The 26,182-nt window shown below is 39.2% G+C and overlaps 1 protein-coding gene across 1 annotated transcript in view; it reads left to right on the top strand.

Moving 5' to 3' along the window:
* XKR4 (XK related 4) overlaps window positions 1-26,182 on the top strand; it is a 185,748-nt gene that overhangs the window by 112,086 nt on the left and 47,480 nt on the right. Inside the window, exon 2 of the mRNA XM_072151896.1 lies at window positions 20,855-21,054. Coding sequence (XP_072007997.1) covers window positions 20,855-21,054 — 200 coding nt within the window. The remainder of the gene's footprint in view (window positions 1-20,854; window positions 21,055-26,182) is intronic.

Below are 26,182 nucleotides of genomic sequence, written 5' to 3'. Positions count from 1 at the left end.
TATATAATTGAGGGTCAATTAATAATTTATTTCTACCTGATTTATATACCCCAGAAGGGCATTTGAGAAGTTTGTTTTGTGAATGTGAACACTATGAGAAAAAATCATCTTTCAGGTAACATAAATGTGGCTTCTGACTTTGTTTTTTTTTTTGTTACTTCAGATGTACAGAAAGTCATGTCCCTCTTCCATACCCCTATGTATGAAATCATTAGTATACAAGGCACTGTATGGACTGAATGGGTGTTAGGTACCATACAAATCAAAACTTGTATATGGATGTCCTAAGGCAAGATATCTTGAGTTAGTGACACCACCAGTTGGTAGCCAACATTTGTTCCTGCTGAGTCCATTATACAAAGAGAGAACTGAAGGCCCGACTTTAGGCCCCATGCACATAACCGTCTATGGCAGCAGTTAGCTAGCCGTATGTACAGCAGCTAGAATATGACCAATGAAGAAGTGCTCTTTATGCGAAATGTCCCTGTAATGTGGCGTTGCAGGAAAAAGATATGCCATGCTCTTTCTTTTGCGATATGTACGTACGGCTTGGATGCACGGCTCCCCATGGAGAGGGGAGAGGCGCGGAGCACTCACCCCTTCCCTTATCCAACCGGTCATATGTGACACCTGGGTTCCAGCCCCGGCATAGCATATGTTTGTGTGTAGGGGGCCTTAGTCTTATGTGTATGGCCTCCTGTAGAGTAACATCTCTGTTATGTCTTCAGTTATTTCCTACAGTTATTTTAAGCCAAAACCAGGAGCAGCTTAACACACAGAACAGATGAAGGTAAGGTATAATGTAAAGACTTCCAAATGTTCTGTGTGTTCGGCCACTTCTGGTTCTGGCACAAAATAACTGAAGACCTAACAGTGGTGTGAACTTGGTCGAAGCCTGTTTATAAGTCAAATTAGATTGTGTCACTAATGGCAAGTATCAGTAATAGTAAAAATAAGTCTTTGTACATTGTAAAGGAGATTTATGGTGCTGTATAGCCGTGTCTCTATAGTACATGCTTGTATTGTCAGATATCCTGGTGCCCCTCTCGTAAACAGAAATAACCCAACTTTGGGTACAAACAATGCCACAGCTGTGATGCAACAAAAAAACTTATGTTTCCTATCAATATTCAAAATAAAATCCCTTTGTGTGTTCTACAATTACCGAACGTCATTATTTCACCAATTTGTCGAACTGCAGAGAGTTCCGTAAACTGCGCTGATTCCTGGAAGTGACAAATAAAAAGCTGTTTTGCTAGACTTGTTTTTCAGCCCACGCAATATGTGACCCATTTAACAAATCCTTTTTTTTAACATTTCTCTGTAGAGCTCCTAAAAATCTAAGCTACACACTCGATTTGTTATAGACCTTTTACAAAGGATGAAAAAATGCACAAATTATTTCTGCTCGGGGAGTGAAGTGCGAAAAGCAGCCTGTCGGAGTGAGATGTCAGTCATGGGAATAGCACACCGGATTTTATAACAATATAAATGTAGATGTATTATTGGAATTTTGGCCACTTTGATGCATCGTTTGAAGTTGTTCATTTGTTAAAGTAATGCAGACACAGTGAGGAAGATTCCTTATGCCAGATGTGCCATAAATCTCCCCATCTCCAGCAGTTTTCTGGCTTCTCCAACCTGCGTGCAACTTTGGGCGTGCCCGAGCCGGGCGGAGAGCCTTTCCCACCAAATTTAATATAACAGAAAACTCCACTAGATCAGACCTGGTATTAGGTCCAATTGAATTTGCACCTGTGGAGTTTGCACCTGTATTTAATAAGAATAGATATGGGCGCTGGAGGCAACACCAAGATTATACCACAATTTATCTCTAAATAAGTTAATAAGTCATCAGCAGTAGTGGATAATAATGTAGTAATATTTGGGCAGTAGCCCGGGGCCCATGGCCACCAAAACCACCGATCAAATTTTATACTGAGAGGCACCTTCATAGTTGAAAACTTTGTACATCTGTCCCTGCTCTCAATACACATGTACACAAGAGCCATTTTAGGACCTTTGAAAGCAGCAGAAGGGACGCATCCTCGATTCCCAGAGAAACTGATTCTAGTCCCATATGTAGGAAGTGACTCCAGACTTGCAGGGACTAGAATATTCAGCCCAGGGCCCGTGGCAGTCATAATCCGCTCCTGGTCACCGGGGGTCTTTAATCATAGTTGTTGTTTTTACTTTTCTCTCTATTTTTGCCTTTTTTAGTGGTTTGCTGTATTGTGTTAAAAAAGGTGCAAATGTATGCCAACAAAACCTAACCGCAGAGATTAGGGGATATTAATTAAATTAATAAAGTATTTATTTATTATTTATTTATTATTAAATAATATATGCTATATTTCCACAATAGGATGAGGCCCTACTAGAAATAGCATAAGATCCTGTGGTCTAGTCATTTGTTCTTTGATTGTATTCTGAGCCTTCACTCAGTATAATGTTTTTTTCAATGGCTGGAAAAGCACTGAATATTGTACAAATATATTTAATAGTTTGGGAAAGTCTTTTTACGATTAACTGATCCTTCTACTCATTTCTTTTCTGTCATACAAGTTGTTAGCTGCCAAATGGAATTTAACATGTTCTTGCGTCTGGGAAAGATGCAGGTTTCTATTGGGGTTAATAACACATTTTGGCAAATATATATCTTCGCATAAATCCTTTGTGACAAGCTAATAGAACTAAACTTTTAGGCAATTGGAAATGTGAGCGTTCATTGCTGAGATGGCAAGATCGTAGCTGGTGTGTAAAAAAGAACAAATGTAACAGATAAGAGTTTATACATACATAAAATGGACATGTTCAGCCAAGGAGATCAAGGGTAGATAGGAAGGCAACCTTGTCATAAAAAAGTCGCTGACGTTGTAGTCCCAGGCAGTTTGATTTGGGTGAGACGGCATAGTGATTTGTATTCAATAAAGCTGATAAGACTGAAATGGGTTAAGGAAGACTTTGTTCACACTTCGTTAATCCTGTGTATTTCATTCTCCTTCAGAATTCGTGAGTTATGACCTAAGCTAGGAGACAGTGACATTAGTGACACTAAATATTATGTATGTGGTTGAGCTCATGCATTCAAAATTTTGTTATTGGTGGCCCTTCAAAAGAATCAGAGGGCAACAAAATCAATGTATTTGTTTAATATACTATTTGTATTGGCGAAGAAATAAAGATGCCAACACAAATTTTAAAGGTTAATAATTCTGCCCATATCACCTAAAATTATCTGCCACCGAGGTACCTTATTTCTCTTATAGACATGAGTAGACATGAATCAACTTCTGAAGAAAAGAGTCAAGTTTTCTCCCAGGCTGCCAGTGAGCCACGCCTCCTTCTTTTGACTGACAGTTTAAATCTGTCAATTTCCTGTCCTTACCACATTGCTGCCCCCTCGCTGCATGGTGTATTTAGCAGATCTTCCCACCAACATAGACAAAGGCAGGAAACGTTGGGAAAACTATTTTACTGGCAGGAGGAGGCCATATGCTGGGCCCCCCGCCGCTGCTCTTCAATAAGGTTAATTATGTCTATTCTTGATGACAGGTTGCCTTTAAGTTCACTCTAATAATTATAGACACATGGGTAGTACAGAATGGCAGGGTAGTGGAAGTACCTGTAGTAGTGGAAGTCCATTGTTACAGATTATAGCAATTCCTATATGACTGTGTACGAGAGGACGGTCAGATGGAAGGAGCGCGGGCCGGGCCGCAGGTGAAGCGGGCGGGGAGTGCAGGGCGGGCTGCAGGTGAAGTGGGCGGGCTGGTTAGCGCAGGGCGGGCCGAGAGAGCTGGGTGGGCCGGGGAGTAGAGGGCAGGGCGAGGCAGCAACATGTGAAGTGGGTGCGGCAGGACGGGGCTGCTAAGATCCTTCAGCAGCAGTCAGGGGAGGTAAAGGGAATTATACTTTGCCCCCAGGCCCGTCCCGCTACCTCTCCACCCACCTCCTATGCGTAATTACCCCCTGTAATACGGCGCCACATCGTCGTGGTGGGCCCCTTTGGAGCTCTGGGGCCCCGGCAGTAGCCTCATTATGATAATTTTATAATAGTTTTGTCAGCAAAACCACTCAGCACGGGGCTTAAACAAGATATGTTTCTGCGTCAGTGTAGCTACATCCTTCTCAAGGTATGTTTGGTTCACAATGCATAAAAGTAAATGGTAGATTTCCTTTAAGTTGAATTTGTATGTAAGTTTGAACAGGTATATAAATTGTAAAAAAAAAATAAATGGGTTGACAAGGGAATAAGGATGAACAATAAAGCTTTATTGCAGACACCTTACAGCGAATCATTAATTTAGCAAATTATCAGCATCCTGAGAGCTTCACCAGAGGTCACAGTGGACAGGTCGGGTGTTGTTAAGTTGGGGACTGCCTGTATAGATAATATATATCATTTAATTACAGCAATATTTTTTTGAACCCCTTTTTTAAAAGATTGCATTTTATTGTCCTTTCTATGGGGGAAAAGATATTTTCCTAGTTTCTTATCACATTATTATGGGGAATCTCATTTTATACACTAGATTATGAAATAATTTTGCTGGCATTTGGCTACACAGTTCTATGATTGAACATTGTATTTTTTCTTCTTCCACAATACGGTTAAGGTATCAACAAACAGGAATCACACAACAGGATTTTTATGATTGTGTTAGCCCGGAGTCATCTTGGCGAGAAATATTCATTTAACAATCACTGCTGTTATATAACTACTTTGTGCACATTCAATAGCTCTGGCTCTATAACTGCTTAATGAAAGTGCCATTGTACAGCTGCCAAGGGAGGCTAATATTGTAAAATGTATTGAATGAGCTGGTAAAATATTAATACATGCTTGAAAGTCAGATAATAAGGGTAGTGTACCATGAAAGAACTATCTATAGGATTCTTCTGCATCACACATCGAATTTCACGCAAAGGACATAAATCCGCTGCATTGTAAATAACGCAGTATGGGCGATATTGTAAGTATACATAAATGTCAGCTTCCCTGCATGTTAAATATGCAAACTCTAAAATACAAGAGCTAGAGTACTAATAACATACCACAAGTACTTATCTGAAATAGATCCAGCATGTTCAAATCCATTACCAGAGATTATAGGTGACATAACTCATTCCCGAAAAAACTCTTTATAATGCTAACAGCTTAGTACCGCCTTCTAGCGACTACGACTACATCACTTCTGCATTCTTCTACTAAGAGCACCATGTAGTACACAGATACAGGCGTTCCCCTACTTAAGAACACTCGACTTACATACGACCCATAGTTACAAACGAACCTCTGGATATTGGTAATTTATTGTACTTTAGTCCTAGGCTACAATGATCAGCTGTAACAGTTATCACAGGCGTCTGTAATGAAACTTTATTGTTAATATTAATTCTTATGACAACCCAACATTTTTAAAATCCAATTGTCACAGAGACCAAAAAAGTTCTGGCTGGGATTACAATGATAAAATATACAGTTCCGACTTACATACAAACTCAACTTAAGAACAAACCTACAGACCCTATCTTGTATGTAACCCGGGGACTGCCTGTATTTTACTATTTCTACTATACAAATACTAACTTTTTGGGAGTTTATTGCTGCACCTTTGTGCACCATATTTATGATGTGTAACCAGCACAATTTTGCTTCTTTTCTGACACTCATGCTTTTTAAAATTATGCAAATGAGTCTGAGGGGCTTCATGCTTCATAGCTGTTAATGGAATCTGAAGCCCCTCAGGCTTTTTGCATACTTTATTAAGCCTTTTTTTTCTTAAAAATAAGGGCATAAGCAACTTAAATAAGGGCAGACACCAGTATGTCAGTGTGCTTAGTTTACAATCCTTCATCCTGGTGGTAGATGTCCTTTAAGGTAAAGCATATGTACATACAGTATTTGCCATGTATGTATAAAGTATATATACACCCAATATTCTAATGAGTTGAGGTTTCCGCTGGCAGCCAGGGGTCTTTTTTAAAAATGGATCAAGCTATCAGGTGGTGGATGGCGGAATACCTGTCACATGTTCCAGCTAGGAATACGAGGAGTCATGGCAGGAGCAATTAACAACAAGCAGAGGTCAGGGCAGCCGCAACAAGGGAACATTTATGAGCTTATGATTCCTGACTGCTAAAGCCTGAGATGAGAGAACAGCTTACAATATAGGCAAGGTAATAAAAGGTCAGGCCAAAGGTATAAAAAGCATAAAAGGCAATTTGCTAATTAGCCTGGTCAATAGAAGACGAGGTATTGTGTGTAATAACACACTGCAGATCCTATGCACTAGTAACTCTGTGACGATAAAGCTTGACACTTTGATCATTACGTTGCCAATGCAATTATTGAATGTTTTCCTACTAATTGATGAGGGTCTAGTTACTGTATATGCCGCATGATTACAGAGTACACAATATTGGCAAATAGGACTTTTCATCTCTATCATCTCGTATTATCTGTAAACTGTCCAAAATGCAACCGATGTTTGGCCTAGAGAGGAGAGATTAAGGGGTTTTCCATTTTAACCCCTTCACGTCATGCGGATAGCATGTCTATAGATGTCATGACAGCCGCTCACTTTAAACTGCACCTAGGAACACAGCTTCTATGTCATGTAATACTATGAAGAAAAGAATGTGTTATTGAAAAAACTATCGAATCAAGTTTTAAAGTGTCACATGTCGTGGAAAAAAAAATAATAATAAAAAATAAATAAAATTGTTATGATATGTAAAGCTGTTCCACAAAACAGAACAGAACTGTAAAAAACTGGGCATTAATGTGCTAATGATCACAAAATGGTTAAATAAAAATTTCAAAAAGTCCTCAGCGTCCTTAGTGTAGTAGCTAAAATATTGAGATTCATATTTTAGACATTAGGTGTGTCACATTTAAAGATAAAGGACTATACTGTCCTGGGTATAGCAGGACAAATTATATATATATATATAATATATATATATATATATATATATATATATATATATATATATATATATATATAATGTATAGGGGCTAGTAGTGTCCTGTCCTAAAATAATACCAGCTTTATGTTTCATTTCTCAAAACCATTACAGACTTAGGACACCTGACATAAAGATGTCCTACTTAAAGACAGACCTCTCTGTGAAGCTCTCTGGAAGCTTTACTTTAGTCCCAGGCTGCAATGATCAGCTGTAAAGTGTCTGTAATGAAGCTTTATTCATAATCCTTGTTTCCATGGCAGCGTAAAATTTAGAAAATCCAGTTGTCACTAGGACAAAAAAAAAATTGTCTGGAGCTACAATTATAAAATATACAGTTCAGACTTACATACAATTTCAACTTAAGAACATACCTAAAAAAACTATTTTGAACGTAACACGGGAACTATCTATAATGTTTTATTTAATTTATACCATAAAGATATGTCAGAAGTAATATCTCTAAAATGTGTAAGTATATGTAAGGCAAGTTTGACTGCACAGACCAACATACTTACATACATAACATATACCTAGTTATACCTAGATATTCAGACCGGATATTGCAATGTAAAAAAATAAGGTATAAATTACACAAAGTAAAATGTAGCTGCACAAAATATTGCAACACATCAAACAAATGAAAAAAAAACAAAAACAGTGTAGACTATTTATTTTAGACAAAGTTCATTTCATTTTGGCGTCTCTCACATTGGCGTAGTTTTTCACATCCGTGGTTCAGTGATTTCCGCGGATGCCTTACACGGATGGGTGTTTTCACATTGCCTTCTATTTTCACTGATCCAATGTCTGTGGAAAAACATGAAACATGTCCTATTTTTTTCACTGATGCGGATCACGGAACTCAATAGATGTCCATGGGGCACATTTACTTAGCCGGTCTTGTCGCGACCCCCGAGGTGCATTGTGCGACGAGGATTCACTAAGATCGTGCGCCCGATATCCTGCATGTGTCGCTTCCCCGCTGAGGTCCGCCGGAGTTCACCTTCTTCTTCCCGGTGTATGTGAGTGCATGTCTTGCTACACAATTTGAATTTTTAATCCCACGCTTTAATCCCACGAATCAGTCAGGTTGTCCAAAGGCCAGGCCCCCCGATTTGTGTCGCATGAACATTGGAGTGCGGCAAAAACCCCTGTTAAATGTGGCGGAAATAGTTGGGAAACCCGACGGAAATGTGGTGCGTGGACCCTTAGTAAATGTTCCCCTATGGGTCCGAAAAAAAATAGATGACACATCCGTTTTTTTTCACTGATGAGGCTGAAAAACCAGGTGTGATGTTTTCAAACCAATGTTACACCTACAGTCTTTTTTGCGAAGACGGAGACAAAATGGAAGACAAAACGGAGACACAAAGGAGACAAAACGCAAATGATGCTGGGCACCAACGCCAATGTGATAGAGCGCCGCTTCTGAAGCTCTTGTCAGTGTGGCAATTTTTGCCGAGTATTGAGCTGCAGCTGAATGTTGTATAATGTACGGTAATATAGGATGCATTGCATGTCTATGTTTAATGTGGGACATCTGGCCTAAGTTCATTATACAGCGCACAATTCATTTCATTCTGTAGACCTCTGGTTCCCAAGCCTACAATTATGTCTATACATCGGCGTCATATGTGTGTGATGCTGTCCTGTCAAATCCCATCCACTGACTGCCTCGGACAAGATGTTCTACCACTTCAATGGGCCATAAAATAATATCTGTATACGTTACATAGCAACAAATCTACTTAAATGTCACGTTACCACGCGCTCCGTTTCATGGAGAATGAAAACATATTCTTACACAATAACGTGTTGCTTGTTTTCCTCAATGTAAATTAAATTATTTTCCCTTTGGCTCATTTCTGCGGTTGATATTTATTACAGACATGCGGTGAAGCAGACATCACAGTCATGCCATTTCATTAAAAAGTCAACTATGTCCTACAGTAATTGGAAAATCCTGCAGACCTGAGGAAGGCCGGAATCAGACATGTTACTTTTCCTGTGTTAGATGATGGAATTAAATGTCACTGACATGAGTGGTATTATGTGTGTATAAAACACAAATACATTTATTACAAGTGATAAATTAATTACTATACAACATTATGAATGTGTGGTGTGATAACAAGACATCCAGAGGTGAACACATATACTTATGAGAGAAGAGTCCAAAATGTCTAATTCAATCATGAAGAAACTAAGACATCGGGCATATTTATCAGGACTTCCATGGGGCAGAAGCCCTGAAATAAACGCCCAGTGGGGCGTGGAGGTGCCTGAAGGAGGGGCATGTCCGGTGGTCACAATAAACTCTGCGTAGGACCCGCCGTATACATAAAGAGGTCAAATCCTCTTGATGTATCTGGCTGCTCCAAAACAACCGCAGCGTATGATCAATAACCCCCATCATGTTTTGAGATAATAAATAATGTGAACTTAAAGGAAATCTACCATCAAAATCCAATGAGATAAACTAGGGACCCGTTTTCATCAATCCAGGCACTGTGACTGTGATTTCTTATATATGTTATCCACTGTCTCCTTCTTCTAAAATTAACTTTTACAATTATGCTAATTAGTTTAAAAGGTCACTCCGTGCTGCAGCTTCACAGCCTGTTACATGGCTTACCCTCCCCCCTGCTCCCTCAGCACTTCCATCCTCTCTTTGCCTGATGTAATCTCATGGCTGCAGAGGAAGTTTCATCACACAGTGGGAGGGGAAAGTAGACCTGCACATTGTAATAGACCGAGAACCTGCAGCATGGAGGGGCTCTTATAACAACTCCCAGAGCCCTTTTGGCTCAGTAGCATCATTTCACTTTAAAACTTGATTTTAGAAGGAAGGAGGCCATGGATAGCAAGATAATACAATAAGAAAATTAGAAGAATACCACAGTCACGGTGCCTGGATCTATGAGTAAGTGTCCCTGGCTTATCATGTTTGATTTTCTTGGTAGATTTCCTTTAAAGTGTTTGGAAATTATAAAATTCTAGAGGTGGACCTCCTAGTACCACCTAGTGAGTTAAACCATTAACGATCGCCGTATCAGGATTTGACATCAGTCATTGAGGTTACTACTTCTGATGCACTGGGTTTCTACAACAGCACATTAGACGATGATAGTACAGCATCGTGTTTTGCTGCAGCCATTGCTCGGTTTTGTTATCACAGCCCAACAATGGCACTAATACCCAGCATTAGAAAAGCTCAGAATTTAATTGTTTAACCTCTTAGACATCACATACCAAGTGAGTACAGAGAAAAGGTGCCCAAAATTGTGCTATTGAAAACAGCTATTGTGACAGAAGAACAAAAAGTCGGCACTTGCGAAAAAAATATACATATTTAGTCATTAACCTGCAAAAGAGGTGGGGTAGTGAGGGGTTAAAGCGGCTTTCTGGGCACTTACCCATGGATAGGACACTAATTGGTGAATAACATTCAGCACCACAATGAAAGCTGCATTGTTTACTTCCAGTGTATGGAAAGCTCTGTCCATGGTCATGTGATGTCACACAGGTGCACAGCTTGTTAGAGAAACAGTAATTAAAGCTGTGTGTTATAACGAGTCATTCAGTCTGTATGAATTGTGCATAGTTATAGTGTATTGTCAGTATCACCCTAGTCTTCAGGGCTAATATGTGGAGTTCAGTCTCATCTGCATGAAGTCCATCCAGGTCATTGGGTGAAGGCACCATATAATGCCATGCACTTTATATACTTACACTTCCATCAGTGACACACTTCTGACTTAAACAAGCTGATTTATCAATCCTGTCACAGAACTATTCAGCAAAAAAATAAAGAAAAGTAACAAAAGCTGATTTTGTAAACTGTCCAAGTCTGAAGCTTTTCCACTGGAAAATCCATCTTCTCCCTGGCTGTCAGAAGTGACAGATTTCTACCGGAGGTTATGTTGTTCTCAAAATCGTGCCGCATTTTACTCCACAAAGTATATCCTGTTATGTTTTTTACAGCTACTTGGCTGTGGCTAAAATAAAAAAGTTCATTTAAACAGAGACAGAGTATTTGCTCCATGCATAGATAATCTTAACGGAGCCGCTTAACCCCTTTATTGAAAACCTCTTCTGTAGACCCTACAGCAGGACACGAGATATTTATGATTAACCTTATTCCTGATGGGATGCATCAGCTTAGAAATGATAGACTCAGATTACTTAGATGCTTAAGTTACTTCTTCATTCTGCCTGGTTATTGGGAAATAATAGGGAGAGAGAGAAATATTTCATATGCCTGGATGGGTCACTTTACTCCTGACGTTGGAAATATTTCTATATTTTGAATAGCCTGGGCAGTACTAAGATTAAAATTAAAAAGTAGGAATTACTAGCAAAAACAAAAGATGAAAGAATCCCAAACACTTAGCATTTAAAAAATAACTTTATAGGTTGAAATTCGGGAACAAGAAGAAACGTTTGTGTTTTTAATGATGGGATGGAAGAGTTGCTTTCATATTTCCCATTTAATGCCCGTGATTCAAACCCATTTTTGAAAAATGGATACATGTAATCCTCACCTTAAAGAGAACCTGTCAGTTTAACTTACCTACACTAACTAAACATATCTTTAAAAACGACTATTATAAATCATAGCAACTATCCCTATATTGTCCCTCCCCATGCCTTTAAAGTTCCCCAGTCTATTGATAAAGACAAACAGACTAATTGACTTACCATCTATGCACATGACCCCACGTGATCATCTTCTTTCCTTTGAGCTGAATTTGGCATATTCATGTTCTTCAAGCTCAACCGCATTTCTTTCTTCCGGATTCACAAGGGGTGTGCTTTCTTATCAGCGCTCATCTACCTCATTCTCCCGTTCCTCAGGAATGAGAGATGCTGACTGCGCAGTCTAAACAGTACAGTATTCTATAAAGTAGTAGATCCTTATCTGGATTGGTATATTTGATGGTATAATATAAATATATACAGACGGCCCCCTACTTAAGAACACCTGACTTACAGATGACCCCTAGTTACAAACGGACTTCTGGATGTTGGTAATTTACTGTACTTTAGCCTTAGGCTATATCAGTTATCAAAGGCGTCTGCAATTAAGCTTTATTGCTTATCCTGGTTCTTATGGCAACCCAACATTTTTAAAATCCAATTGTCACAGAGACCAAAAAAATTTTGAATGGGGATACAATTATAAAGTATACTACTTGCATACAAATTCAACTTAAGAACAAACCTACAGAACCTTTTACGTAACCCGGGACTGTCTGTAAATATTCAGTATAGTCTTTATATTACTGTATCTTGTATCATCTGATTTCCATAAAAAATATCCTTGGATCTCATTAATCAAATGTAAGTAGAAGCAATTATACAAACTAATATCCTAAGGCCAAAAATCTGTTCACTAATAATGACAACACTAGTTTGTTGCTACTTTGATCATGCAAAAGTTCTAATAAAATTTTGGGAAGATGTTTTATTCTAAAGAATTTAGTACATTTCCAAAAAGGTTATGACTGGGAAACAAAAAAATTCCCACCTTGTGTCTTCCAACTGGACCTCATGTTTTGAATTGATTATCATTTGAATAAATAAATACATTTGTGTCAGTGTTGTCTGGGAGTTTACAGTATATTCAGGTTGTTTCCTCTGTTGATAAGTGATGTAATGGGGGGTCAGACCTCCAATGAACAATCATAAACGATATATTCTATGGATGGGTCATCAATAGTTATCCATTGGAGGACTCACCCTCTTTACACCACTGATCCCCAGAACAAATAATGGAATTGACATGTAGTCACGTAAAAATCTGATCAAATAACCTGCTGGATCGGTTACCTTGTGACCACTGCACCAAAATATATAGATATACTGTAACGGCTTCACCCGCGTTCTTCGTTGCAGATCGCAGGCACACCAGTGCCTCCCCATGTGGCGCAGTGTCCTCTGGCCCAGACTCACCTCCCCACGCTCTTGCTTCCCGACTGACTAGGCCACACGTGTCCCCGCTCTCTTTGGCACGTGCCGGATCTTCTGGACTTAAAGGGCCAGCATCCTCCTGATTGGCGCTGGTTGATCTGGCTCAGCCCTTATATTCCCAGCACCTCCCTTCCTTCCTTGCCGGATCTTCAGCATTCTCCATGGAACTTCCAAGGTTTACAGACCTTCCTTCCCTAAGCGGTTCCGTTGAAGTGAAAGCCATCTACAACATTCTCCATAGAACTTCCAAGGTTTCCAGGCCTCACTTCCCAAAGCGGTTCCTGTTGAAGAGAAAGCCTTCCAGCGTTTCCAGACACTCCTGTGTCTCCGGCCTTCCCATACGCTCCTGGTATCTCCAGCGTTCCCAGACGCTCCTGTGTCTCCAGCGTTCCCAGACGCTACTGTGTCTCCAGCATTCCCAGGTGCACCTGTGTCTCCTGTGTTTCTCCTTGTTTCTTCATGATCCCTACGCTTCCAAGTCACCAGCATTCCTCCGTGGGCCTGTCCGCTCCTGTCTGCCTGTGTTGTGGGCCGTGGAATGACCTGGAGGCACCCCGCCGCAGCAAGACCATCCCGCTTTGCAGCGGACTCTGGTGAAGACCAGGTGCCACTTAGACTCCAGTCCCAGCTGTCGGCTAATACCATCATCTCCCACGGTGGTCCAGAGGGTCCACAGACTCCTTCCAAGACTCTTTCCAAAGAGACTCTTCTTCTTCCCGGTACTTCCCAGTAGTACCCTCTTACGTGACAGTCGTCCCTACGAACTGTTGTACCTGCAGTCTTCCTGATATATACAAGGGTGTTCAACTATTTCCTGTTTACATATTTTTAGATTTCCAAATATTTTATAGTCATTTAATTTTTCATAATAAACTATGAGGACTTCTCCTTATAGGTCATCTATGCTGATAATGACTTTTTTATAGGTAATTTATGCTGGTAATTAAATTACAGTCATTTATTAAAATACTGGTAGTGCTCCATAGTAGACAGGACCAACTCCTTGTGTGAGATGTGAAGACCCATTAAACGAGGAAACAAGCATCTTCACATTTCCTCACACATTTCTCTTTTTCACCACTGATCCGTCATCTTGAATTACAGCTATTTCAGAGGCACAACAATGTGATGTTAGTGCTTAATGATAAGTCTTGGTTTACAGAGCTATTAGCTGCATAAACCGGCGGTAATCTTCTAGTTAGACATACACTCCTCATCGTTCAGGGTTTTTACGTATTGTTCATGATTCAAATGCCTGCATTATACCACCATATAATTGTGCGGGACTGAGGAACAAAGACATAGCAGCTCTTTTCAGTAGGGCTTTCATTGCGTCATGTGTTAAGAATCTTAAAACACCTTTGAAGGACATGGAGAGATTTGTAAAACTAGTATACATTTCCTTACCATAAGCAAAAAAAAGGCTTCTCCACATGTATATTGCCAAATATTGCCTACATATTGTATTATATTGTTTACATATTGTTGTAGTTTGCCTTGCCGTAATTTATGCCGGATTTAGTAACTTTGCACAGTTTTGTAAACATTTGCCTCAGAGGCTCCATAGGTCTTACCTGGTGTAGAATTGCGCTACAGCCTGTGCCACCGCCATGGCCCCCTTGGAAATAGGAGCAATTCCTGTGTGCTAGAAATTGCATATATTTCAGTGTTTGTAGGCCCGTTTTAAGGTTTTTACTGTATATGTTAAGCATATACATTGGGTTATGTATGCGCCATGTATGCGCTGAGCAAATAAATGGGATTATAGTGGCCACTGTGCCTCCATCTGCATACTAGTTGTTGGGGGACATTTACATAAAGTGTTGGTGTCTGCATTGGCTTTGTTACCGACCAGCTTTCGGAAAGAAGATACAGATACATTTCTGGCGCCAAGACCATTTTCTGTCCCTGGGACCAAAATCTGTCCCAAGCACCAGAAATGTGTCCAACAGTCGGAGAACAGGCAACAGGGCAGTAGCACTGTTTTGTGTCCCTGCTACACCAAATCTCTTTTGGTCTACTTTCCGCCAGTTTACAGCGCCCAAAAATGGCTGCGTCACATATTAATTGTGTCTGAGTTTCCACTCCGCCAAAGCAACGCCCCTTTGCGGAGAATATTCGGAGCAGGTGGAAAAAGTCATTTTTTCTGGCGCCGCCAGCTAATAAACAGGTCGGAGAGCAGAACATGTGGTGAGAGCGCCACAAAACTGTCAGAAACGCCATAGTAAATGTCCCCCATTGTATATTGTGTAGAAAACAGGATGGAAAGATGCAGCAAGCTACATTGTTACATCCTCTTTTCTCCTGCTCTGCAATGTATATGCTGGAAACCTATGGGGGCAGATGCAGTAGTATTGCATCCCTCTTGGCCTCCACTGATCGTACACTCAAGGAGGACCCCGATTATGTCACTGTGCAAATAAGGACAATGACATCACTGAGGAAAAACCCTGAATGTCAGCAGCACCCAATTAATGGCTGCTGTTGATGTTCACTCCTCCCCCTACATTAGGATAGGGAGATGGGGGGGGGGGGACCAGAGGGGCAGATCCCACTGATCCCTCCTGTCGTATCATTTAAAGGTATACCTAAAAAGCAATGTAAATCAAGCCTTGTTCCTGTCATTACAGAGATTTTGTAATACACAAATTTCATACACATATCTCGTAGTTATGGTAATTCATTTGGAATTAATTTAAAAAAATCTTTTCAAATTTTGTAAAATTGTGGGAAATATAATTTTACTAAATAATATTTTTTTTTAAATCATGACAAGCATGAAAGAGATAAAAAGGTCTTTCTTCCTTGTGCACAGTTTTGAACAAGAGAACATTGGACATGACATCGAGTAGGCATAAAAAGTGACACTTTAGTTTTGTATTTTATACGCAATGACAGCTATTGAAAATTAATGTCAAGTAGTCAGCTTTGTTTTGCCCCAGAGTGCTGCCCTTTGATAAAAATGGAGCTGTTACAAGTACACAGACAGCTTCATTTTGGATGACAAGATACTTTGGTTTTGGAGCAAATTAAGTCATTTTTTTGCTGATTTCTGAATACCTGGAATGTAGATGTTTTATCTTCTCTTTCAAGTAATTCACAGTAATGTAGCCGTGTTTTGCTATTGCTAAAAGTCTCTGGCAGCTAATGTAGGTTAATAAAAAAAACAAATTCACTGATGACACTAAATTTATGTTCTCCATTTTAAGATACAGATAGGATTGTCTACTGGGAGATTGTGAAAACAAATTGGCTTTGGATGAGCCAAGAGCTGAGATCACTGTGGAAATGTACAGTATGTAGATCCCATTAACGCCATTGATACCGTCTACAAAGCAGAGATGTTTGGACTGGTGAGACCATTGATTGAATTTTATGAGCACGAGATTTCATTGAAAACAGAAAGTCTCAGTGGAATTCTTCATGGGGCTGTGATAGGATAACCAGCATTTAATCATCTCATGGTTTCATAGTTGATAATGGAAAACCTAAAAATTCAATAATTGCAACTTTTAGTTTCATCATGAGCTGTGACTAATTAATGAAACATATTTCAATATAGTCTTTAGTGCTGCTATAATGGATTTTATTGTCTCCCAATTGACTATGTACAGTCATAAAACAATATACTATTTGTTATTTCCTTTATTAATAAAATGTAAATGGTGCAGGGGCACTGTACCCCCAATCAATTAGTAGGGGGCTTTATCAGGAAGGTGGAGCAAGCTGGATGTGGGGATCACGTAACATCAGATTGGGAGAGAACAAAGCCAAAACGGAAAATATGAGGGATTTTCAAGATTCGGCACCGGCTTCTTAGTATATCCAGATGGATTTGATGCCAGGTCCTGTATACTCTCAGTCCCTTCATTCACGTAGGTGACCATAATAAATCCCCAAATAGAATGGTCAGTACAAAGACATTCTAAAAACTTCATTCACCAGATAACACTGTTAATTGTGGATACACAGTTATGTTTGTTTCCAAAACAGGCCCAACACCACACAACCATTCTCAGTATCAACTAAGTGTAATTTTCTTTTAACACACCAAAATTTTATCTTTTAAAAAAGCTACAGTAGTAGAAAAGACTGGTGGTGATGAAGATGAATGCAGAGCATTACTACCTACAAATCCTGTTGAAACAACCTACATGGCCCCTATAACCTGTTCCCAAAAAGAGCTTCACCCAATGTGTTAGGACTTAATTAAAGGGGTTGCCTAGTATACATTTTTTTATATATCCACAGGAGGTATAAAAATAACAAACAACCTATACAGGCGGTCCCCTACTTAAGAACACCTACAGAAGACTTACAGACGACCCCTAGTTACAAACGGACCTCCGGATGTTGGTAATTTACTGCACTTTAACCCCAGGCTTCAATGATCAGCTTTAACAGTTATCAAAGGTGTCTGCAGTTAAGCTTTATTGTTACTCCTGGTTCTTATGACAATCCAACATTTTTAAAATCCAATTGTCACAGAGACCAAAAAAATTCTGGCCGGGGGTCACAATATAAAATATACAGTTCCGACTTACATACAAACTCAACTTAAGAACAAACCTGTCAGGGGAATTAAACGGCAGTTTTGTGTCCCAAATAGCACCCTAAATGGTCACATTAAAAAAAATTATACTTACCCGCATCCAGAGCTCCCCACGTCTTGTGAAGTTGGTGTTCTACACCCCAGCTTCACTGTGCATGCTCTGTAGGTGCACAATGAACACAGGATACTGTCCTAGGAAGGAAAGTGCCAACGCCGGATCTGCTGATATGAGTCTCACATCTAGGTTTTTTCAATTTAGGCAACACAAAACTAATATACAGGTTGATTTGGGACCATAAACCATAGGTCTATAGGGACTTGTAAGTGGTTTAGGGTCCCAAATCCACCTGTCAGATTTCTTTAAGGACCACACACAGTGGACACATATATGTCCTGCTTTCTTGGGCTTTAAACTTATGTGATAAACTAGTACAGGTTTAAAGATTTCATCCTCTCCCCTGTGAGTCCTGTCGATTGTAGCAGACAATCAGGGACCAATGAGAGCTGTCTCTGGTCATGTGATAGATAGAGAGAAAGAGAAGAGAAATAAGGTGTATTATGGTCGGGTCCTTAAGGTGGATGCCCGTGACTTACTCCAACAGTGCACGTGCAAGAGGTTGTATTAGGCACACGCTTTCAACAGCAAATTACCGCTGAGCCTCTGCACTGAACCGCCAGAGTGTCTGGGGCCCATGAAAAAAAAAAAACATAACCCCAGACAACCCCCTTAAATAATTAATCATTCAGGCATCCATGAAGACTCAGGGATAACCACACAGGGGGATTACAAGGAAGCGGCTGAATAGACCATTTACATGTAATCTAAAATATCATTCTTCATTGCCTGCATGACATGTTATAAATCCGATATGAAGTTATACCTCCATTAACATATTTTATATATACTTTGATCAGTACATGAAGTTAACGTAACCTCAAGCAGAACAGAGGCAGTTCAGAAACTCGAGAAGAAAATTTAAACTTTTTACCAGGCACTTGTGCCAGGGCATAGCATTTGTTTCACATCTTTACATTTCCACTTTTAAAAATTGTTCTTTTAAAAAAATATCAGATGAATATTTAGTACTTTGTTCTGCATTTCTTTTGTTTCCTGCATATTGCCCATTTGGGATTGTATTTACAATGTAGGATCTATCAGTTATGTAACATTGTATTATGTGTTAGCAATAAAAATTAGTCTTAATTAGCACAAAAGAAAAATAAATTTGATTTAGTTGTAGGCTTGTGTAATGGCGTTACGCGTCAGGTTATTGAGCGCGCTATTAGTCATTCACCGAGGTCAGGAGATAGAGGCTTATTACCGAGAACTCCACTTTTAAAGTTTTTAAAGTCTGACAAGTCCTGGTCATTGCTCATTGACTAATACGCTTTACCTCATTAAGTGAATTTCTCATTTAACGGTAACCTTGTGTCAAGAGCAGAAGTTATGTAGGAGGAAAACCTGGAAGAGAAATTTAAAACTCTTTTCATACATGTGTAGGGTAAAGGGATGATGAACTGTATGGTTAATAGAGTCTTATATACTTGGGTAGGTGAGCGCCATTCCCCACCCTAAGTAATCCTGAGGGAAAATGGTTATAAGTGGTCTACAATGAAGTCACATCTGATATGTATGTGCAAGTAACTCATTATACTCCTAATTTATTTATCCTAGAACATATTATCTTAAAGCTTTGTAAAGAGTACTGATCCGCTGTAATTTCTTTTCTAAGTGATGAATAAATAGACAACTGGGTGTGAACGATTAGGTGCGTCCCATCATTTCTCAAACTGTAGGGATACGACCACCAGACAAAGGGAATATGGCACCTAAATGTCAATTTATTGATGAGAACTAACAAAAGAACAGCATACAGTAGATTTTTAAGAAGGTGTGCTCCAGAATAGGGTTGTAGAATGTATGGAAACCTTGGTTCTTGTTCCATACTTTAAAACTATAGTTCAATACTGGGTTTCTGTCATTTTTGGTACTAAATGACGTGCAGTTCTACGGACTCCTGGAAGCATTTTGGAATCCACAGAGGAGACATTGAACAGAGAATCCTTTGAATAGATGTATCTGGTCGGGGAATCATTTATATAGATGTCTCGGGCAGCAGCAGGGACCACGGCATCAAGGAAATACCATCATCTGTCCATATGTGTCAGACTTCCTATGACACAAGGGGGGGGCGCTCATGCATTGGTGTATGACAGCCCGGACGCTGCTCCGGCGTAGCCAATCCGGCAAATTCACTGCCCTATCTACAAGCTACGGCTGTGATTGGAGAGTGGGGGCACAAAAACCCACACTTGTGACCAATGAGTTGGCCAATGACTTACCTCCTGAAGCCATGGGACATCACTTGACTTTTTTTTACTCAATTATTTACCCATTTTTCATTTTTAGTTGACATATGTCCATCATGTTTGACCAAGTAAGACAAGGGAAGAGGCTAAGGGGAACAAAAGGGATCACAGTTCTATATTATAACATAACCATCAATGTTATTATGCTGTAAAAAGACATCTAGACCCTTTTTGAAGGTCTCTACTGTCCCTACTGTGACCACCTCCAGAACTCGGCTATTCCACAGATTCACAGTATTCAGGTGTTTGTTTGTTTTTTCTCCCATTAACCATCTGTTTACAAATTGGACACACAGATCAGTGAGAAAACAAAACTTGTTACTCAGATATGTTTTTACTGGATGAATTATGCAAAGGATTGTATATAAGGCCTATTGATTGATCTTCGTACCACTCAAGGATTAAAACCTATTGTCTTACAAAAGAATGTGTGTTGAGAAGGGTACATGAGTATTTTTCAAGAGAATTTTTTTTTTATGGAACTCATAACTAAATCATAAGTTTAAAGGTTATTCCAAGGTAGAATGACATGTACACCAATGAAGAAGCTTCTTCATTAACTCTAAAAATACTTCATTAGCCCTAATACAGGGCCTGGATAAGTAAACACCACATAATAATTCTGGTTTCTTCCTTGTATTGTGCTGCGATCATCAAACGTATTTCAAAACCGGTTGAAAAGCAATTCCAGTCTCGGTAGGAAATGAGCTTGAAGCAGCAGTATATGTGAGATAAGAAATTCAGAGAGACCCACAGGACTGCATCCTCCAGATGTCTGTTTTATATAGAGGATAACCTCACAGAGGAGATTCCAGGCTGCGGCTCCTATGGCATATGTTTCATCGCTAACCCCAGATATACAGATTATACCAACTGTGTTGTGGACTTTCCGAGTCAAATTGGAAACATCTTTATAAAATGTTTTAAACTCTCTACAAAAAAAAAAATCCATGAATATACAATCCATGTCTTTTTTTATTTCAGGTATTTCCATACAATATATTTGGGAATTCGTAGCAGGCGGAGCGCTGAGAATGATCGATGGAGATTTTACTGGAAGATGGTATATGAGTATGCGGATGTGAGTATGTTGCATTTACTTGCAACATTTCTGGAAAGCGCTCCCCAACTCGTCCTGCAGCTCTGCATTGTCGTGCAGACCCGAAGCTTACAGGCTATTCAAGGTATATTTTGGTAAAATCTCCATATACAATGATGAAACATTAAAATGTGACAGATAATGTAACATTTTGGAAGGTGTGTACACATCAGGAGTGGCTCTTTATAGGGATTGTCCCATTTCTGCAAATACAACAATTTATATTGTTTGTGTGAGGAAAACGTATACAATTTTCCAATGTTCTTTTTGTTTTAATGAAACAGGAAGTTTCATTGTTTACTTCCTGTGTTTGAAAGGCGGACCATGGGCATGTGATGTCACACAGGTGCACGGCTTGTTATATCACACATCTCCGAATACTCTTCATGTGACACTAACAGACAAATCACCCACCTTTTCCGAGAACATGTATAAAGATAATAAACAAATAACATTATTTGTTAGGTATTCCTGTGTCAGAACTAGCTAATTGTTCTGAATTGGATCAAAAACATATCTGTGCTTGTAACCACACCCAGAGCGGCCTGTGAGTGACAGCTCCTTCTCAGGATCTTTCCTTGGGAAAGCTGGGTGTAAGTTTGAGCTTGTTCTTTCTGCAGTTGAGGTTTGAGTGATGGGTGGCTGAACCAGTCATTGTTGGAGGCGGTGACCATTGGGCTTCTTATATTCTGCCCATTTTCTTCAAAGGGTGCTGGTTATTTAGTCATTACTGCTCTAGTGCTTTTGCTATTTTGATGTTTGCTATTCTGTGTAGTTGACCTCTGTTACGTGTACCAACCATTTTATTGCTATTCGATTCTGTACCTTTGCCACCATTTTGGTTTTAATCTGGTTTTGCCCAACTTCTCTGTAATGTTGTGAATTTCATAATGGAGAGGGAAAAAAACATCCAAATTTTCCATTTTGCCTCCCATACAAATTTCTAATGTAAAGGTTGTACAGTTGCCCACATGGTATAAATGAAAACTTCATGTCATATAACAGGAAGTGACACGTGGCCCAGTTCTGTAACCAAAGTATGAAAGAGTTACAGGGGTCAGAATATTTTTAAAAGACATAATCAAACTATACAAATATGGTAACATAACAGTATATAACCCTTAACACCACAGCGTTGTTATTGTGTTCACTCCCCACCTTCAAAAAGCTATAATTCTTTTTTTTCCAAGTATTTCATATGCCATGCCATAGACTAGCCTGGAAAAATTCCAAATGCATTGAAATTGATTAAAAGCACATTTGCTCCCTATTTTTATGGCTGGCACTGTGGTCTCCAAATGGGTTCTTTGGGTTCGATATGATCACAGAGATACAAAATTTTTATAGATTTTATTAGGTTTTAATAGATTTTTAAAGGAACCTGTCATCAGGACATACACTTTAATCTAATGACAGGTTCTGATTATTAATACTATATCTCAATCTGCTTTTATAATTAATATTAATGGTTCTACTCACTTTTAAAAGTTGATACAATTTTACCTGGATCTCTCCCAGCAAATTGCATCAAATCACATGGGTGTGGAAGTCTCTGTGTCATCATTATTATCTTCTCTCTACTCTGCTATATCTCCCTCCTTCTGCCCTCCCCTAATACAGACTAATACTGACAGTTATTTTCCTTGGAGCATGGGGTTTGCTAATGACCACATGAGGGAGGAGGTTGTGGGTAGGTATGAAAGAGAGAAAAGCAGAGAGCAGATAATGATGATAATGATTGCAGCCTTGTAACAGATGACTTGATGCAGTTTGTTGAAAAATAATTTCTTTATTTTGCCACATTCTTATAACTGTATATACTGCTGTGTTCAGGGAGGTGTAATCACTGTTTATTGAAATCTTTATGTGTTGTGAAAAAAGTGGCGATTTGGACATTTTCCCTCTATTTTCCATTCATCGCTGGGAAAAATCTTTTTTTTATAATTTGATAGGTAGATACTTATGGAACGTGACAATACATTACACATTTTATATATGATTTTATTTATTCTAGGGTAAGGGGTGATTTAAACTTTTAGGTTTCACATTTTTTTTTAGTTTTAAAACTTTTTTAAAATATTTTTTCTGTATCTTTAGGGTGCATCCACACGTTTAGTTTTTCAGATTCAGTTTTTGATGCCCAAACCAGGAGTGGAGTGAAAATAGAGGAGGAGTAGCACTTCTTAATGAAAAGTTTTCATCTATTATGATCCACACCTGCTTTTGGCTTCAAAAACTGCATCTGAAAAACTGAACGTGTGGCTGCAGCCTTAGGGTGCGGTCACACGTCGCGTTTACCGCATGCGTTAAAAAACGCATTGGAATAGCTGGAGAGTGATTTGCCTAATTAAACACCTCTTAACACTTGTGTTTACAAAACGCATGCGTTAACCGCGATGTTAACACATGCGTTAACAATGTGTTAACAATCGCATGCGTTAACCGCGATGTTAACGCATGCGTTAACAATGCGTTAACGGTTGCGTTTTGTAAACACAGGTGTTAGCAGCTGTTTAATTAGGCAAATCACTCTCCAGCTATTGCAATGCGTTTTTAAACGCATGCGGTAAACGCGACGTGTGACAGCACCCTGAGTCTGGTCTGATTGCTCCTACCACATACTACAATACAGCTGTATTGCATTATATGGAGATTTTGCATTAGATCTGTAACAGTGTGGAAACGGAAACTGACACGGATAATGCAGAATGACAGGCCTTGGAATCTCATAAAGATAAAAGTTGCAAAAACATTTATTTAAAAATTAACTAAAAATGAACATTATCAGTTAAAGAAAATCTACCATTTGATTTCATGCATTACGATCCAAACATACCTTGAGAATGCTGTAGCTACACTGATCCAGAAGCATATCTTGTTTAATCCCTGAGCTAAGTATTTAGCTGCCCTATTGATTGGGCTGCCTCCCAAAGCATGTTCCGTAAATATACCATGGAACAGGCTTTAGGCACCTAGACTACCAACAGGAAATATATAGTGAGCAGTCCAGAAATAGTTAATGTAACTCCAACTTGTGGACCAATTTATTAAGATTGTCGAGTTGTGCGCCAGTTTTGAAAGAAACCTGCCAAGCAGCTGAACACCTTCCAGATGATGTTTCTTTCATGACCCAGTGTGGGGGCCTCATCCAGAAGATCAACTTCGAATTGAGATGTAAATTGGTTGTATGAAGTCATGGAGGGGGAGATTTTAATACTGAAGTCAACCTCTTTCTTCCTCAGAAAGCCCCCTTCACTGTAATTGATGGTCCTATATCCAGAGACATCACTAACCAGATCTCCTGAAGTCCGATCCATGATGTCGATCACAGAGGAGGAGACGTTCAGAGTTGACTTCAGTGTTACACACTCCGCCCTCCTTGACTTTATACAACCAATTTACATCTCACTTCATAGTTGATTTTCTGGATGATGTCACCACACTGGACCATTGGACACCACCTGACAATATACTAGTAGTGGTTTATTAGGACAATTTCTTTCCCTTTAATCATTGGTGTACTTGGCACACAAAATGTCTGAAGTTCCAACTTCTTAGTACCTCTGGCAGAGCAATCATGTGCTGAAATTGAGATCTACATCAAGTCCAACCTGCCGAAGATTTCAACTAATACTTGCGCCAGTTTTATAGATGATGCATTTGCACCTGTGCCCCAGATCTAAGGATTTCAAGTAACATCTCGAATTGGAAAAATGAAGTATTTTTTTGTGGGTTATCATAGACACAGACCATCAGCAAACTTGGAAGAGACCCATGTGGAGCTCTTGGATAATAACCACTTTACATTCAATTTACATTGAAGGAAGTTAGAGGCAGGAAAATGACGTCTTGCCCAGGCTCATCTGAATACCATTACCCAGTATTCCTGGCTGCCGCATTGTGTTGACAAATTACTTTCAGAGAATAAAATGAATGAGCATTCATTTTCTTCTGTTCAAAATCTAATAAACATGAACCGATTCCAGTTGTCTCCTGCCAAAAGAATATTATCATTGCAAATTCTGATCAGCATTTGTTCATTATATGTTTCTTAATTGAAGATTCTCAATGAAGACCATCTTGGGAGTTTCATTTTAATCAGAGTGTTTTGTGAAAGCTCTATTCACACACTTATCATTTTTCTTGCGGGAAAAAAAAGTACATTTCCTTTAGCTTTTGGTGAAAACCAACATAAAGAGTTAAGCCTGTGATTTGCTAGTTTAGCAAACAAAACCCGTAGCTCTTTTGCAAACACATACAGCCAAGGATGATGTCATTGGTGATGCCAGCTGGAGCTATTTTACATTTTCACCCACATAAGTGGCTCTAGAAATATTAAACAAGATACAAATGACAAACAACTATCCAACAACATGTTTAAAGGAAACCAGACACAGAAATTCATGGTAAGGTTCATGCGGAGACAACAGAAAGTATTGATAAAATACCGGGAATGCTGAAGGCTAATAGAATGACCGTCTTAAATTTAAAAAAAAACTGTCATGACCATCTTCAAATTTCAAATGCATTTTAGTAACCAATAAGAAATCTTCTTACTTACATGCACTAAATACAGGCCTATAGATATAAATCTCCATAACCTTATGTAGATATATCTCCAAATACACACATACATATTTTTTTGCATTTAAAGAAGAATGTGGTATTTGAACTTGTTGTTCCCATGTGGTAATAATATAGAGCCCCCCCCCCCTATGGATTCAGTATATATACCCCCATGGATTCATTATATACAGCCCATCCTCATGGATTCATTATATACAGCCCCACCCCAAGAATTCATTATATACATTCCCATTCCATGGATTCATTAAATACGACCCCCACCGCCATGGATTTATTATATACAGTCTCTGTATGTAATAATATAGAGCCCCCCCCCATGGATTCAGTATATATACCCCCATGGATTCATTATATACAGCCCATCCTCATGGATTCATTATATACAGCCCCACCCCAAGAATTCATTATATACATTCCCATTCCATGGATTCATTAAATACGACCCCCACCGCCATGGATTTATTATATACAGTCTCTGTATGGGTTATTTATAATCAGTCCCTTCATGTATTCATTATATACAGCCCCTCCTTCCCCCATGGATTATTTGCATACATGCATATAAATTATATGAAGCTTCCTCCCAAGAACTAATTATATACAGACCCTCTATATGCAGATTCCCC

Source organism: Engystomops pustulosus, chromosome 5 (assembly GCF_040894005.1).
Source record: "Engystomops pustulosus chromosome 5, aEngPut4.maternal, whole genome shotgun sequence".
NCBI lineage: Eukaryota > Metazoa > Chordata > Amphibia > Anura > Leptodactylidae > Engystomops > Engystomops pustulosus.
The sequence above is the reverse complement of the archived record's forward strand: the minus strand, read 5'-3'. Positions and strand labels throughout refer to the sequence as shown.